This window comes from Poecilia formosa, unplaced genomic scaffold, assembly GCF_000485575.1.
Source record: "Poecilia formosa unplaced genomic scaffold, Poecilia_formosa-5.1.2 Scaffold63, whole genome shotgun sequence".
NCBI lineage: Eukaryota > Metazoa > Chordata > Actinopteri > Cyprinodontiformes > Poeciliidae > Poecilia > Poecilia formosa.
The window spans coordinates 2,012,392-2,029,414 of record NW_006800002.1 but is presented as its reverse complement, the minus strand read 5'-3'; the positions used below and the strand labels follow the sequence as shown (position 1 = coordinate 2,029,414).

The following is a 17,023-nucleotide window of genomic DNA, read 5'->3' as shown; positions in this document are numbered from 1 at the left end:
CCACAATGCCTAATTACAAACATTAAAAAGAAACTTTAAAAACTTTAAATAGCTCTTCTTCCACATTGCAGTTGTGCGCTACCTTGTGTTAATCTAACACATAAACCAAAAACATCCGTTGGGATTTAACTGGGATTTTAAAAGTGAAAACATTAAAAAGCTAAAGTGATGTGTATACTTTTGCAAGGGTCCATTTCAGCCAATTTTCTTTTATATTTATCCTAATCAAGCTCTTTAAATTGAAAGCAAAATTTAGCTTGAAGAAAACAGAATCAAAACTTCTTGAATGATATCATTCCTCATCGACCAATTCAGTCGATAAGGCCTAATTCTAACTGCAGAATTTCTTATCTGATAGGAAACAAAAAACAGAAAGAATAGAAAGGTTTTTTATCCCGCTTTTGTAAATTAATCAGCCCTAATTTTGTCATGGAAATTTTTATCAGTAACATAATGACCGCAACTCAGATTCTTTCCAGCGTCTGCTATATATAATCTGCATATCTATCTACATTGATATTCAGGAAGCGACTCTTTCATTAATTAACCTTTTATAAAGTTCTGCAATGAAGTCGCTGAAGGTTATAATGAACATCTGTGCCGCAACACCAAGCTATCTATTTGGAACGCAGTGCTTTTTTATATTTAAGGCTTTGATTAACAAATGCAGCACATGGTTCCTTGGAAATGAGAAACTTTACGGGATTTGGTTTGATCCCTGCCTTCTGCTGATAAACATTAAAATGAGCTGCCTTCTGTTTGTTTCTACGTGTGTTGGCAGATGGAAAGAATACGTCAAAAACGATAGAGTTGAACTTTTTCCTGGATTAGCAGCCTGGTGATTAGTAATCAGTGTTGTGCTAATGCTAATGGACAGACAATCAGGACTCTGTTTTTTTCTCTCTCGTTCTCCGCTCACCAAACAGATGACAGGAACAGTAAGTGTTTAGCAGACAAACTGATGACAAAACAAGAACTGGCAGCACACGAGCAGCAAAAGAGTCATTACTAATTGTTAATTACAAATCAGTGTTTTTCACAACCATCTCAACAACAGCTCTGTACACCTCTGAGTAAAGCGTGCGTAAAAAAAAAAAAAAAAAATGCAAACATCAAAGAGCAAAAAGACCAGCTTGTTCTGTTTTGATTGGCTTTGCTAGTCTGATACCTCCATCACACTCTTATGTGTCTTTGGAAGCTTTGCATGAGTAACACTCCAACATATTCTACATGTCAGATAATGTAACACAGGTAATGTGACCTGAAGCTAAGCAAGCTAAGCTAGGCTAATTTTGTGGACATTTGGAAGGGTTTGGTACTCTAACCAGCACATCTATACACAAGAGATGTGTATATGCTGTATGTACAAGGGAAAAAGCCTTTTAGTACAGTGAATCTAAAAAACATGTTGCAGAGAACACTAGATTTAGTAATTCATGCTACGCTATGCTCCCGGGCATTGACCCACCTTGTACTCTAGGATGATGCCAGTCTGAACGTTATGAAGCGGTGGCTCCCAGGAGACACTGATGCTGGAGCTATTGGTGAGCTGCACCACTGAAACAGCCTGTGGAGGGCCACTTAAGACTAGAGAGAGGAGAAAATATTGAGCTGAAATGGGTGAACAAGTGTTAGATGACAGCAGTATATCTACAAGTCCATGTTTCTGCATGATTTCTGGAAGTAGCTGATGTAATCTGTTGCATTGTTGGTAATCTCGTACCCTCCTCAGGGGTCCGGACCAGAACCATGAGGCTGTCGTGGCCCTGTAGCTCATTGAAGTAGGGCCGTATCTTGACTTCATACTCCTTCTTGCTCTGGAGATCTGCTAACACTGCGCTGTAGTCGGATGTCGCCTCCACATCTCGGACCAGCCAGGAGCCCCCGATGATCCGGTAAAACACGCGGTAACCCTGGATGTACCGGGACTGACGGGCGACCTGGAAAGAGTTGGCAGGAAACAAACAAGCACGTCAGCCGCCTTCCAGCAGCGTTCGGGCTTCCACAGATCCAATTTGTTTCATGCGCTGTGTGAGGGAGAGAGTGAAGCTAATGAATGAGGATTAGCGTTGCCTTTCGCCATTTTGATAATTAAAACATCTCCAGCCACGAAGCGAACTCACAGTCCAAGAAATCCTGGCACTGGTGGGAGAAAGAACCACGGGCTTCTGCAGGTAGATGGAAACCTCCCCCAGCTCTCTCTGAACTTGCCTGTGGTCCACGCCCTGCTCTGTTGGACTCCCATCTGACACCACAAAGAAATGAGATCAAGCCAGAAAAAAAATAAATAAATCAAAGCAAAGCACAGCTGAGCAGCAGCCATTCAGCAAAAAATGAAAAATAAAAAATAAAAGACAAGCTTGAAATTCAACATTGCTCAGGGCAGAAAGGCACCACGCTGAGAAAGCAATTAGTTATGACACTGTACATGAAAAACAACTTCTTAAAAGAGCACGGCACATTATCTCTGCTCTACATCCACTATCTTTGATTTTCTTTAAATATGCAAAAATGGAAGTGCACACTGAGGGAAATGGACAAATGTAAAAAGCAAAGGATTTACTAAGAAAGTGCAAACGCTCCTGTTTTACAGGAAATGCAGGTTGTTTGAGGTCAATGCAACATCTTTCCTGCACATTTCAACTGAAAAATAAATAAATCTGTTACAAAAAAAAACAAAACAAACAAAAAAAAAACATGGAGCAAAGTTCTACAATCAGTGTGCAGATTCTTAAATAATCTTACATTTCAGCATTTAATCTGGGATTGGTAGAAATCTGTTAGGTCCTGGTGACACCCACAGAGTTACTGTCAGATTCAGTTCAGGACTTTGGATAGACCATTCCGAAACTAAAATGATCCTCTCCGTAAGTTTTTCTTTTTCTTTTTTTTTTTTTTATTTGACTACAGTGGTGGCTCCAATGTAAACCTAAATCCAATAACTAGATGAATAAATGTTGAATAAATCTTTATTTTTTTCTTTGTGCCACCCTATTTTTTTTTTTTGTTTTTTTTTTTACTGGCCTGCTCTTGCCTCCCTTAGGAAAACCTTCTGGGGGCGCCACTATTTGAAGGACATAATGGTAATGCATAAAAATAAAACTGTCTTTCATGTGGTTTTCTAGCACCACCTGGAAGTTTTGATTTTAAAAGGATGAATATTTAGGAATGTTACTGGATTCAATGAAGAAAACATCAACTCACAGATCATACATCCACCTACATGTTTCCCTGAGGGAACACTGTTCATTTGGTGATGTTGTATATATACTTATTTTTGTGAAGCATGCTATTTATTTAAATCAGGTTTCATCAGAGCACATTCACCTACCCACTTTGGAAACCTGCTGTCTGACCTTGATGTTTAATGTGGAACAAAAGTCTTTCTGCCCAGCAACCCGGCTCCTCACTCCAGATTCTTGGTGAAAACAGGAGTTTGTTGTCAAAAGTAGCACACAGCTGCTATTTCCACAAATCTCAGCTTGTTTGTTGCCGTCGGCCTCTGGGCAGCCTCCCTCTCCAGTTTCATTCTAATATCATTTTCAGACAAACGTAAAGTTAACATATCAATACGACCTGAATTATTCGTACTGCTGATTATTTTAATTCAACAAAGGAGTTTGTTTCTGATACTTTTAAAAATAATGCTAATAATTTCTCTGTGTTTTTGCATATTTTAACCGAATTTTCATATCCTTCTCAATCAGTAGACAGCTTTAAATTGCATTATAGTATTCAAACCCTTCCTAAAGTTGCTGACCTGCATTTTGTATTTTTCCACTGATATTTTGATTATTTTCTATGATGAGATCAAACTGTTTAACGCTGAAATGCCTAATTTTATCATCAACCTAATTTTATTTTCTTCAAAGGACTCTTTCAAATTGTGAGATGATGTTCAGCCACAAGTAGAAATTGGCAAAATACAAATATCACATTAAGCATAAACCAGTGGTATTGATAACTTACGTTCACAATGATTATATGGTATATTTTTGTGCCTTCTTCTGATTGATACATTTGGACAGCAAGCTCCTTTTTGATCTTTGCTCTTATTTTGAACCAAAAGATGTTTTTCATCAAATGAAACGAAGATCCTGCCGCAGCTGGACTTTAGTTGTCCTTCATTAGATCATCTATATTTTAGGGAAAGTGTGGACTGAAGAAAACTGAATGCTGAAATTACATCAACAAGTGCTCCAGCGAGAGTTAGTTTGGGAGTACATACTTATGTTACTACAGTGACGCAATGTTTTATTATACTGGAGTTGTGCAGAACTCAACTCCACAAATTTGAAAAAAAAAAAAAAAGCAGCTGAAAATAATTTACAACACTGGTGTTATTTTACATCTAAATAACTCTGCATTTTATCAGGTGTGTGCAGATCAGTGAGGGCCTCACCCTGTGTCCGGACCGGCTCAGAGATCGGACTGGGGTCACTGAGGCCGTAGGAGTTGACGGCTCGGACTATAAACAGGTAAACCGTGTTTGGGAAAAGTCCAACAACTGTGTGTCTCTCGTGCTTCACATGGTCGGCAACGGTTTGCCAGGTGCTGCCCACCGACTGGCTGTGTGAGAGAAAACACCACAAAGGAAAACGGGATTATTAAAACTTGTTTTCTAAATCGAAAAAAAACATTAGCCTTTTCGATTACAGGTAAAAAGAAACTGTGAATGTGACCGGAATACTAATATGAATCCCTCCGATCCTAATCAGGAGGATGTTTTCCACGCAAAAAAAGAACACAGATAATCAAACAGACTCTAATATCCTGGGTTTTTCAGCTTCTGTAATTTATCGTTTCATCTTGATTGACATGGGTTTGAGCACAATGGTTAGTTCAGTGATTGCCGCCGGTGATAGCACGGACAGATGAAATTGGAAAAGTCAGTGTCAGAAGGAGAGATCTGAAGTTCACATCCTGTAAAATTCAGTCACGGTAGTCGTCCCGACAGATATAAAAAAGAAAAAAAAAACACACTCCAATCTCCTGAGGCTGAGACAGCTCAAAGCAATAAGTCAAGGCGATGGGGTGAATTAGTTCGAGTAAAGATTCTCTTTAGAAGTGTCAAACAGAATTTCTTTCTCAATTGGAGGGAATGATTGTTGTACTAGAAAATTATAAAATACATTAGAAAGAGACACTTGAAAAGCTGAAAATGAATAAAGACTTTGAATCCGTCAGTGAATGAAGCATTATTATGTCACTGTCATTTTTCTACCCCGTCAAACGTTGGTAACAATCAAAGTAATACACATGCAGAAAGATATATAAACAAAATCAATAGAGAAGCTGCAAAATGACAGAGAAGACCAAAATAATAACTAAAAATAGCCAAGATATAGAAAAGAATCCTGCGTCATGCAAAATAATCTTAGCAGGTTGTTAGTTCATGCCGTTGAGTTTTCTTAGTTTGTCATTTTGCTTAGTTAGGTTTGTTGTGTTTAGTGAATTACAGAAGTGATTTTCACTTCACCGAAAACATGACTTAAACAAAAATTGACTTTGTAATTGGACAACTTGAAAGTTGGCCTCTGTCCCTTTAAGAAGCTCCTGCTCTTTCTGAAACTCCGCCTTCATTGCATCATCACAATGCTTTTCATTGCACCAGTTACAAACATTCTTACGAGCTTTGGGCTGAACAGCAGCTTGCACAATGAGCTCAGCAGATGAGCAGCTCCACCAGGTGTTTGCTGATTCCTGCTGCCGCTAGTCTGGAGGAGCTGAGTGACGGTGGGGCGGGGGGGTTCTGAGAGGCAGATGCTGCTTTGTGGAAATAGGCGAAGCTTTGTGAAAACAAGTGCTTAGGCAGCCCCAAAGGTTGCCATGGGAGACTCAAGGATTTCTCATGCATGAAATAATGAAAGCAACATCCCAGGTATTTTTTGATGAGGGAATAACATTTTAAGATGATATTAAGCTAAAAAACGAGTCAACTTTCCATAATAACCACCTTTAAGGATTGCATTTTCAGAGATGGCATAATGCAGTCTTGGTTGCGTCACTTAGGAGAAAAAAAAAAGTCTAATTTGTGTACCAGCTTATAGAAGTACCAGAAATGTCCATGTTCTTCACAACTTTCAAATGATCCTCACACTTATTTAGTTCCTTTAAAATGAGCAGCACAATCTTTGCTGGGTTATATCCAGCCCTCGTCTTTATTCAGCTCAGATAAATATGCTGAAAACTCCAGTTGTTTAGCCATAAGGTCTCTTTCCAATTTAGCCGGGGAAAAAAAGAAGAGACAAGATTGATTAATAATTATTCCACCAAAACAACCCTTTAGCCATATGCAGCTCGCTAAGACAAAAGGCATAGTTGCTTTCTCTTTGCCTATTTAATCGTAATTTGCCTGAGGGGAAGAAAAATAATTGTCCATTTGCCTTAACCAGCAGGCAGAAGGAATCGGCGTCTTAAAAACTCAAACAAAATGGTACAACTTGACTTGTTTGTTTCTTCAATACGCTGACTTTCTCATCATTTCTCAGCAAGAAAGTGAGCAAATATGACTAATTCCCCACATTCTTTAAGTAGTTCCTACTGAATGAGCAAGCGGATGAGTTAAAGACTTCATCACTGGTTTCTCGAATCTTTGAGATTCTTTTTATCTAAAAAGCACACGGCGGGTCTCAGCTTGCAGACAAAGTTTTATTCTCTCCTTTATTGCAGCAGGTTGGCTCATGAAGGAGTCAGTCGAGGAAACGGCAGGTTGGTGCTGTGGAAAGATACAGGTGCAATCAAACAGCGCGGCACTGTTTCACATTTTTCTCAACTCTGTGGAGAGGAAAATAGTGAGGTAATTACAACAAGCAGGTCACCGCTTTTTTCCCTCCCCTCCTTATCAACAGGGGCATTTTTTCTCACCAAATGTACTCCGGAGGAGCAGTTCTGCCATTTAAAGTGTCCAACTGAAAGTCTAAAATTGGCTTTTAAGTGGCAACAGTGGCTGCTTTCCTATAAAACTCAACCATTTCAACCAACTCGTTTGTGAAATTTGTGAAAATCTCAGCATTTTCTTTCCTAAGAAGTATTAATGAACTGATCATTTAAAACTTCCCAACTTAATATAAGAGGCGGCTTTCATGTTTTAAAAACTGGATTAAAAACAAGGAAAAGCAGAGATATACATCCATTAAAGAAATATTTAATAAAAACAGACATTACTTGTTTTATGTCAAGAAACTAAAGTAATACCCAGACTTTGGAGGTCTTGCAGTTTTAATATTAAATAATACAACGGAAAGTTTTGTTTTTTTCCCATCCACATTGATGAAATCCATCAAATTTTATTTGTAGAGTAAATTTCTAACAGTTTCATGTAAACAAAGAGATCCCAAGAGAAAATAGCATTATTTTGACCCAAATCTATATTTTCTGAAACAGATGTCAGTGATACAGCATTACCTACTTTTGTCTTTGTTATATAGACAAGCAAAACAAAAAATTTCTGGAAAAGGACGATGTCATAGGCCTGCCATAAAAGTTTTATGTGCACAGTTCACCCAATATTTCCACTGCAGTATTATAGCGCCACATAAAGGCCTGGCATAGTCACTACAGCACTTTGGGCCATTTCAGTAGTTTCATGTCGCTCGGTCATCTAGAAAATATACTGTGGTGTGTTTAATAGATTGGTAAAAAAAAAACTGCTTTGAAAGACATGTTTTGTGCAGAAAAGACTGGAAAAGCAGCAGATGCTTTAACTTGCACATTAAATGTATGATGTGTCAAAAATGTATGATTACTAGATTACTAGGGTTACTATTAAACTAATGAGACTGAAATGATAAAGACTAAAAACTGTCAGTTGAAAAAATGGCTTCAGACATTTTGTTGGATGTAAATTAAAAAATGATGAGCCATATTTACATTTTATATAAGATAACAAATGCTATTGCCTGTAGGCTTTGAGGGAATGCATATCATGTATGTTAGAGTAGAAAATATTCAGAATGAGATGGCCTGGATCATCATCACTATATGAAGAACTAAAGGGAAACCAGTAGTCATCCCTGAGGTACCCCAAAACCTAAAGGCAACTTGTTTTTTTCAGAAGCTCTGTGAACTTATTAGTAATGTTCTCTTCCTGTTACAGATGTCATTGGTGGAAAAAGCAAATGAAATGAGATCAGAGACGTGGAAAGCCAACAGATTAGTCACCAGCCTCAACCTCTGCCTCAACACCGCTGCCTTATCACACAGCGACAAGTTTGTCAACACAAAAGTCTCTTTTATTGAAGACTTTGAAAATCTACAAAAATGACACATTTTATTTTCAGGTAGGGTTAGAGTTAAGGTTAGTATGTCGCTGTATGAAAAAGTATCCACCTATCTACAATTTTCACACCAATATGCTATCTTTCCACTGCTATTACTCTCAAGACTTTGAAGCTTACCTTTGAGGATGCATAATTACTAAGAGCGGGCACAAAGGGTTTGTTTAAGAAGAAAAAAAATGGATTAGAGTCCTTGAAACTAACCTGTGGCTGTGAGTGGTGCACCGGAAAATACAGGCGACATCCCAGAAAAACAAGCGTTTACAAAGCAGTTTCTCTGTGCTGAAGCGTGCAGGAGTAGATGCATCCATCACTAACTGAGTCGTTTTTCGACGCCAGGAGAAATGTATGTATGTGTGTGCAAGTGTGTGCGCGTGTGCGTGTGTGTGAGTGTGTGTGTGTCTGCACTCTGTATTCTCTGTCTTGCCACTGTAATGAGTGAACTCCCCGGCTTGGCATGCATACCCTCTCTGGATCGCCCCAGGACAGGACAGAGCTGCCAGTCTGACCTCCGCAGTAATTGTCTGCTCCTTCATTCCCTCTCTGCCTTTCTGCAGCCCCCTGGTTGGTTGTTAGAGCTGCTTTGGCTTTCCCCAGGACACCGTGGCTAAACACTGGGGCAGTGAGTGTCACACTTCCTTCCCCCCCAACATAACTTAACAGAACTGCTTCCCCCTTAGGCTGAGATGAGTCATTTCCCAAACTCTTAATGGCTCAAAATGAAGGAGACTCCATTATCGCGGAGCAGTAAGTCAGAAAATCGGAGCCGGAAGAAAAAGCGAAGGCTTAACTTGAAGAGACACAAAATCATCTTTAAAAAAAATAAAATAAAAAAATCAGAAAACCAACCACACGAAAAAATAATTGTTTACTTTTTTGTTGTACGATGCTTGTACTTAGCACTCTTTGTACTGCATTTTCTACACCACTGCACACGGTTTTTACAATGCAAGCAGACTCACCAGGATAATTAATGTCCCCTTGTTTTATCAGCATTTCATTATAAACATAAAGCTCTGAGTGCACAATTAAACCTCACCTCAGAATCTGCATAAAAGTAACAAAAGCCTTGAACGTCCATAACCCTGTCAGCAGATGTAAAGACGAGGGCCTTAAAGTGAGTAGGAAAAGTTTCCTTTGTTCAAAAAGTGCACTAAGTATGAATCAAATTCAAAGAAGAAAACTGTGAAGATAAATCAAATGACAGCAGGTTGTTATGTGACATGCAAATTGTTTTGATTGTAGGATTTCTAAGGACTCTTAGCTATTTTGTCAAACCTAAAGTTAATCTCAACAATCACACAACGGTTTCTTTCAAATGACCGACTGCAACAACTGAATCAGCAACGTCTGTGTTTTTCCACCAATAATAAGTCTCTGCTGCTGTTAATTTTTCAATGGAAGGGTGAAAAGTATGGCGACGTCTAACATAAGGATGTCCCAATGTCAGCAGACCAAAGTGATTGAACTTTTATGGCCGAGAAAACGTGTCCTTCAGCTTTACAGACTCAAAAAGTAACAGCAAAAAGTCAGAAAAAGACTCGTGAGTATTCACAATCTGAAGCTGACATTTTCTTTATGGTGTGAAACCATATTGTACCCAAGGATAAAGGAAGAGTCAAAACTCATGACATAAGCGTCAGCTCTGGCTGTTAATAAATTTTGACACTTCTTTTTTATTAAACTATGTAATAAGAGGGCAAGATCTTATTGACTGCCAATTAGCAGCAAGGTTTTACTGATTCTTCTTCAAACACTGTGGCAGTGAGGTATTTTAAATAAATACCATCAAATCTAAAGCTATAGATTTAAAGCTAAATAGCCAAGACCGAACAGAAACAGATTAAAAGCTCTTATAACTGCAGGATAGCTTGGAGTTCAGGAATAACCTCCGACGTTAAAAGTCTCGTTTCTGCTTTCAAACTCTTACCTAAAGGCCTCGATGACGTAGGAGGTGACAGCGTCTCCGCCTTCGTGAGGATTGGACTGCCACGTCAGAGTGACGGTGCTTTTGGTCACCTCGGTAACCACGGGTTTCTGCGGCGGTCCTGGAAGCTGGATGAACTCGGACGCTCTGGATCCTGAGGAGGCTCCTTCCTCTGCGACACAGAGACGTGACGGTGGCTTGGATCATTGGTTTGGCTGAAACCGGTGCGGATTCTCTCGCGTTAAGTCAACAGACGGGGCTCTCAGATGAAGTGTGTGAGGAGTAAGAGAGTGTTTTAGTAAAAGTACCTCTGACAGTCAACATCCCGCTCCAGCTGGATTCCCCCGTGGGACTGGAGGCGACGCACGTGTACATCCCAGAGTCGGTGTCCTGCCAAAGAAAAGCTAAAGTCCATCAGAGAGTCCAGCAAGTTTATCCTAATAACTGTCTCATTTTAGAGTTTTTCTTTTTTTTAATGCTTCAGGTGAAAACGATTAATTGAATTAATCATAATTAATTGATTATTGAAAGACTTGTCAACTGATTCAGTAATCGATTAATCGTTAACTGGAGAATACAGACTCTTAAAATGGCCATATGCTAAAAATACAATACAATCAAAGCATTAATTAAGATAAAATTAATTAATGCATACATTAATTAATTTTACATATATACATGTATATCTACATGTATCTATATATACATACATGTTGCATTTAAGATAAAACACCTTTGTCTGTGAAAAGTGGCCAGATGAAATGTCTGAAGAATGTGGCAATGTTTATCCGACTAATCGACTACTCGATTAATCGCCAGAATACTTGATAGAATAATTGATGATTGAAAAAGTTGTTAGTCGCAGCCCAACTTTTAACAATTCATTTTCATTTTCTTCCCGAGCTGGAATGATTATACAGCATACAACTTCCATTTTGCATACAACAAAAACAGATATGTACAAATACTGTACAAAAAGATTTTTCTCTCTCTCTCATTCTGACTTCAAATTTGAGTAAACTTTTTCTGTTTTATCTCAATCAGAATTACCAAAGTAAATGTTTGGTAAATGCCAGAATAAGCATTATTATACAATATATTTTGTAGTTTCTTTAGATTCAGAAAAATGGTAGAATTTCCTAAAACAATTGTTTTTTCCCCGACTGACGCTACAGCTAATATAACTAGCTATGTTTATTTGGAAGATCCATTCGTGCTCAAGCTTTCACTTTCTGTCTGGTAACTTGAGATGTTCCTTTCGTGTTGTCCATATGTTTTTTCTTCATGCTGCCATCTACATTGTGAAGCGCAGCCGTCCCTCTTGCAGCAAAACGCCCCCACAACACGATGCTGCCACCCTCGTATTTCACAGTTGGGATGGCGTTCTCAGGCTTGCAGGCTTCCCACTTTATCTTCCAAATGTAACAATTATTTTTGGCTTAAATACTCCCATTTCACCCACGTCAGCCCACATGACACGTCTACCAAAATGAAGTCTTTGTCCCTGAGTGCATTGAAAACTGAAACCTTTATGTTGATTTCAGAGTATTGGCTTTGTGTTTTCATAGTGACACTCTCCTACCAGATTCAAGAAGCATCTTCATAAGATCTTTAGCTTGCACATAGTTAACCCTGGAATAATAATTTTTCAAAATGTTGTCAAAACTAGTTCAGTTTTGAACTGGAATTCACAAGAAATACAAAGATTGTGCACCCATACCTTGTTTTGTTTTTTGTTTTTTTGTAGAAATGATTGCAGCTTTGCTTTGTATAATCAGGCCACACTCTAAAAATAACGGTACAGCAAAATTAAAAGCATGAAATTCAGAAACGATCATGTGGATTGTTTTTTTTTTTCTTAGCAGACCTCTAACAGGAAGGGACTAAAAAAAATATAATAAAAATATATTTTTTTAAAGAGAATGCTACACATCAGACTCTAATTCTGCTATTCTGTAAAAAGTCACAATAAGATCTGGTTCAAAGCATTTTTTCATGTCAGGTTTTTATCATTTTTGTCACCACACATAAAAAATAAGTATTATTTTGAAACAATTGCTCCCAGTTTTATTTTGCGGATTACCTTTTCTAGTCCGTAATTAGAAGCAGCGTATCCGGTCACAGAAATCAGTGTTTCTTTGTGAAACAAATGGACCTTCTCTTCTTAAAAACAGCAATTATGCTAATTTCTAGAATCAACATTAAAATTCATTCGTTCCTGTTTTGGAATCAGAAAACAAGCTTTTCCTTAAAACAGATGCTTATTTCATAAGGGGAAAAAAAGTGACAATTCCTTGTTTTATAAACTTTTGTTGGCTTATTTGCTTGTTTTTTTAGCCGGTCACTGTGAGCTAAAGCAGTGAGACTCTATCAGAGCAGCAGCACTGCAGCCTGTGGAAACAAAGCAGAAATGAAACACATCAGAAAGCCCAGCAGAGCTGAGGCCAACTGCGGCGCCGGGTGATAATTCTGGATAGGTATGTGACTGCCAACACGCCGCTCTCTGCATGCACAGGCCAGTGATCCGCTGCTGGGAGAAGCACTGCAGACTCCAGCAGTTTTAGGTGAAGCATCCCTGAATTCACGCAAACACACCCACAGTCGTCACCTGACGACCAAAAACGTCGACGTGTTTACAGCTGTCTGTTAGCAGCGGATATAATGTGACAAAATGTTTGAAAGTGTGAAAAAAAGGGTATGATTACTTTCGCAAGCCACTAACTTAGGATGGAGAATCGTATTGATTCACATGTGAATATTTCTTGCAGACAGCAGGAAAACCAATTATATTTGGTTTTGCTCTGTTCACCTTCACTCTATGACTTGAGTATGCTTACTTTAAATAATTTTTTATTTCTTACCATTTAAATTGCCCTTCTTTGTGACCTGTAATACAAATTAAATCAATTCAAATAACTTTTGAATTGGGTTCAAACTCATGCAGCTTTTCCAATGTTGACCCAGTAAAGTGGTGCCTTACTTCGCTACCGAAACACAAACTTTTCCCATATTTTTTGTGTCTTTTTTCTTTTGTATATCTCTGTGTGTTTTTGACTCTCTTTTTCGTGTCTTTTTTGCGCGAGATATGGGCGTCTTTTTTATATGTGTTTTTTTGTTATGTGTATAAAAAGTGTTGTTTTTCCTGTGGGATTTTTTTTCTCTTAAGAGATTTTTTCCACGAGGTGAGAAAAATTTTCCCGTTGGACTTGTTCTTTTTTTGTATATTTTGGAGTTTTTGTGTCTCAACACACTCTTTTTTTTTTTTGTGAAGTTTTTCTTATGTTTTGTTTTTGTTTTTTTTTAGTGTGTTTTGATATTTTTATTTTAGACTCTAGACAAAAATATACCTGGTAAGATATTGTGATTGTGCAGTGTTGAATCTTCTGGGTTCACATAATTACTTCAAGTTTATTATTGCACCTACCAAGCACAGCTTGTTATTTTTGGTAGGTAATTATTCCAAGTTTGTGCAGAGGAAGGCAGAGAGAGATTTATAATTAATCATCTGTTTTGCAAACGGGAGCAAGGAGTTACGTATGGTTTGAGGTCATGTTCTACAGGAATGCATAAAGGTGTTTTCATTTTATAACACATCTTGAATGAAAGAGCCATATTAAAAAAGAAAAACAAGCAAAGTTTGTAACTTCAAGTTTCAGTTACTATTTTTTATGACAGATGTAGTTTTATGAACATTTTAAAAGACAGTAGCACTTGGATATAGGCTTTCCTGACCACTTATGGTTTTTATTTATTTTTACTGTATTTTTTTGTTGTTGAAATTACATTAATGTTTTTTATAAATATTGTGTAGGAGACGCCCCCAGTGAGATTTATTTGAAGTGAACCCAGTTTCACCACAACAGCTGAATGTACAAACATACACTAAAAATAACGTTCACCACTAAAAATACTAACTCTGATTCAAAAACTATACCCTAGTTATTGATTACAATAAAACACATTCACAATTTCAATCGATCAACATTAGAAATATCCTTATTTACAAAACAAACAAACCTTGTGTCTCTATCGAGGTGGCCGCTAATAACAAGACACATTTTTAAAATGCTGCTGCAACTCGTCTTCTGTCCTTTTCTGTCATTAAGCTGCCATTGCAGTGGAAGCTCTCTTATCAAAATAAAAGCATCAAAGACCGGAAGTCAACCATATATTACACAAAATAAAACGAAATAAAGGCAATAAGCGCTAAGAAAGGAATACAACGTATAAGGAACTTAATTTGGGGTTATTTACTTATTGTGCTTGTTTTATGGGATTTCAAATGGAAATTAGCACTTTGCTAAGTCTGGTATATTTCTGGAAATCCTGTATGTTCACTAATATGAGCTGTCCCATTTATAAAATGTGCAACTTTGATGAGAAATTATTTTATTCTTTTGGAACGTACAGAATGTGTATTGCACATTAAAAGCAACAACAACAATCTACGATATTCTTATCAGTCCAGTGTAGGAAATAGTAATCAGAGTGCTTTTATCCTAACTTATTCTCCACTCTCATCATGATAAATCACAAATGAAATCCCTTCCCATTCCTCTCTCCCCGCTCCAGCTTCAGAGCCCCCAACCCTAACCAGCCTGCCTGTTTACATTATGAGCTGTATGTGTCTTCACACTCGAGCGGCGCTCGTGGCGTTTCTCCATGTACTGGCCGGGAGCCAGTCTGCTGGAACCACCATCGGACCATATGAGATCACCCTCCGCAGCGCTGACCTCTGGCTGACAGACAGCTCAGCGTGCGGCAGCAGGTGAACTTTTTTAGATGACTCCAACTACTACTAAAATATTGATGCGCTCGTAGGGGCCATGAGCAGGGTGAATATTTTTAGGCGTTCTCTCTCTCTCGTCATCTCCGTTCCCCCATTTCTCCCCCTCTCTCGACACCGCACTAATGCATCTCTTCTGTTCCATTGAGCACATTGGTGTGGCACATTCCCCCTGCCTCAGCGGTGCACTGGACCACGGCTTAATGCTCCAACTTCACTCCCCGCCACCGCTGAGAAACAGGGCGGTAGCCGAAGAAGCCTTGAGATCTAATTAAAAGCCGGTTTTGATGATTAATCGGCTATCGATTAATGAAACCGATTCCGTTTCTTTTCTTTTTTTTTTTTTTTTTGCATACGCTCCCTGACCTCCAGGTGGGGCATGCGAGACAAAAACGAGGGGCGTGGTGGGGGCGTCTGACTCCTCTTCCATCAACGGAGAACACATTAGCATTTATAAACAAGCGCCTTCATTAGCATCACAATTACACACCGCGTTGGTACATAATTGTGCCAAGAGATAATGCGGCGCCTTAGTACGGCTGGTCTTTGAAACCCTGCCTCACCTTAATTTTGCCCGGGAAAATGGAGTTCCTGATGGAAAAGAGATAAAATTCAGTCACTGGGTGGGAGACGTGACAGCAGGTCACAGATGAGACACTCTATTATTCTTTTTTTTTTTTTTTTTTTTTAGCTTCTATCACCGTTTTCCTCTCTGTCGAAGATGGGACGGACTTAAAAAGAATCCTTTTCAATCCTCCCTCCCTCCTTTTGAATGAAAGCGACTCTGCACACACACACGCACACGCATACACACCTTTAGATCTGCAATTTGCAGCGTGCCGTTCTCCATCAAGGTCACTCGGGGTTTATTTCCCTGCAGCCTCTCTCCATCTTTCTCCCATGAGATCTTGACTGAGGTGCCTCCAACTAAGCGGCAGTGCAGCTGTGCCATGGCCCCCCGGGACACGGTCTGGTTGGCCGGGCCCTGCCGGATGATCGGTGGGATACGACCCGAAGGCCCTGGCAGTTTAAACGGAGAGGATGAAAAAAAATAAAAAAAACTATTTGCCCCCCCCCGCCAAATTTATTCTGTTTGTACTTTTTTTTCTTTTATCTCAGCTAAATGTTGGAAATCCTCAACTCCTTTTAGAGTCAAACACAGTTAGCAAACACAAAATGCGGTTTTCAAATAAAGAGCAGAAGAAGATTTCCCAAATCAAAATGGGTTCATGTGAGTAAAAAAAAATGCCCCCTAAAACTAAAATCTACTTGTGCCCCCTTTGGAGATAACAGCTGCCGTCAAACGAGTTAGGACACTCTCTCTACCTCACTGTGAAGGCATTTCGTCCCACTCCATAATCCGCACTGGAGGGTTTCACAGTACAGCCGGTTTGCTTAAGGTCAAGCCACATCATTTTAATTGTCTGTAAGCCCAGAGTTTGACTAAGTCGCAAAAAGCGTCTTTTTGTTGAGCTGTTAGAGATGAACTTGCTTGTTCTCTCTGGATTATTGTCCTGCTGCATAATCCAGGTTATCTGTAGCTTAAGGTTGTTTCCTTCAGGGGTTTCTGCTGTAGATCTCGCTCTTTCCTGCATGAACACTGACCTTAACTGAGGCAAGTGAAGTCAGGTGTGCTCTAGGGTTTGCTCTGGATCCTTTTTTTAAACCTCCTGAGGAGACACTGATGCACTCTTTGAGAAACTTTGGTCCGCTGACCAATGCTCAGGCGGTTCACCACTCTTCCATGTTTTCTCTATTTGAGTATAGAGTGACTCACTGGAGTTCTGAAGCCTTGAAATGCCTTTGCTAATCTTTGCTAGATGTCACTTCATTTCTCACATATTCTCAAATTTCTTTAAAACGGGACATTTAGGGTGTTTTTATATCTGACAGTCCAGTGCTCTCGGTTCGATTGGGATCAAAATTGTAGCATTTGTTAAATTTTCAGATGGTGTGGTTCTCTTTCCCACTGTATTGCGTGAAATGAAACAAACCCTTTGACAAACCTGTTCCTCTCCTCACCTGTGGTGG

General features: G+C 39.0%; 1 protein-coding gene across 1 annotated transcript in view; it reads right to left on the bottom strand.

The window, feature by feature from the left end:
- The window catches only part of LOC103139682 (roundabout homolog 2-like), a 73,460-nt gene that overhangs the window by 739 nt on the left and 55,698 nt on the right, over positions 1–17,023 (bottom strand). Inside the window, exons 11-16 of the mRNA XM_016672621.1 lie at positions 10,515–10,596; positions 10,210–10,378; positions 4,403–4,569; positions 2,124–2,245; positions 1,724–1,940; positions 1,469–1,587 (exon numbers count right to left, since the gene is read on the bottom strand). Of these exons, the coding sequence (XP_016528107.1) occupies positions 1,469–1,587; positions 1,724–1,940; positions 2,124–2,245; positions 4,403–4,569; positions 10,210–10,378; positions 10,515–10,596 (876 nt within the window). The remainder of the gene's footprint in view (positions 1–1,468; positions 1,588–1,723; positions 1,941–2,123; positions 2,246–4,402; positions 4,570–10,209; positions 10,379–10,514; positions 10,597–17,023) is intronic.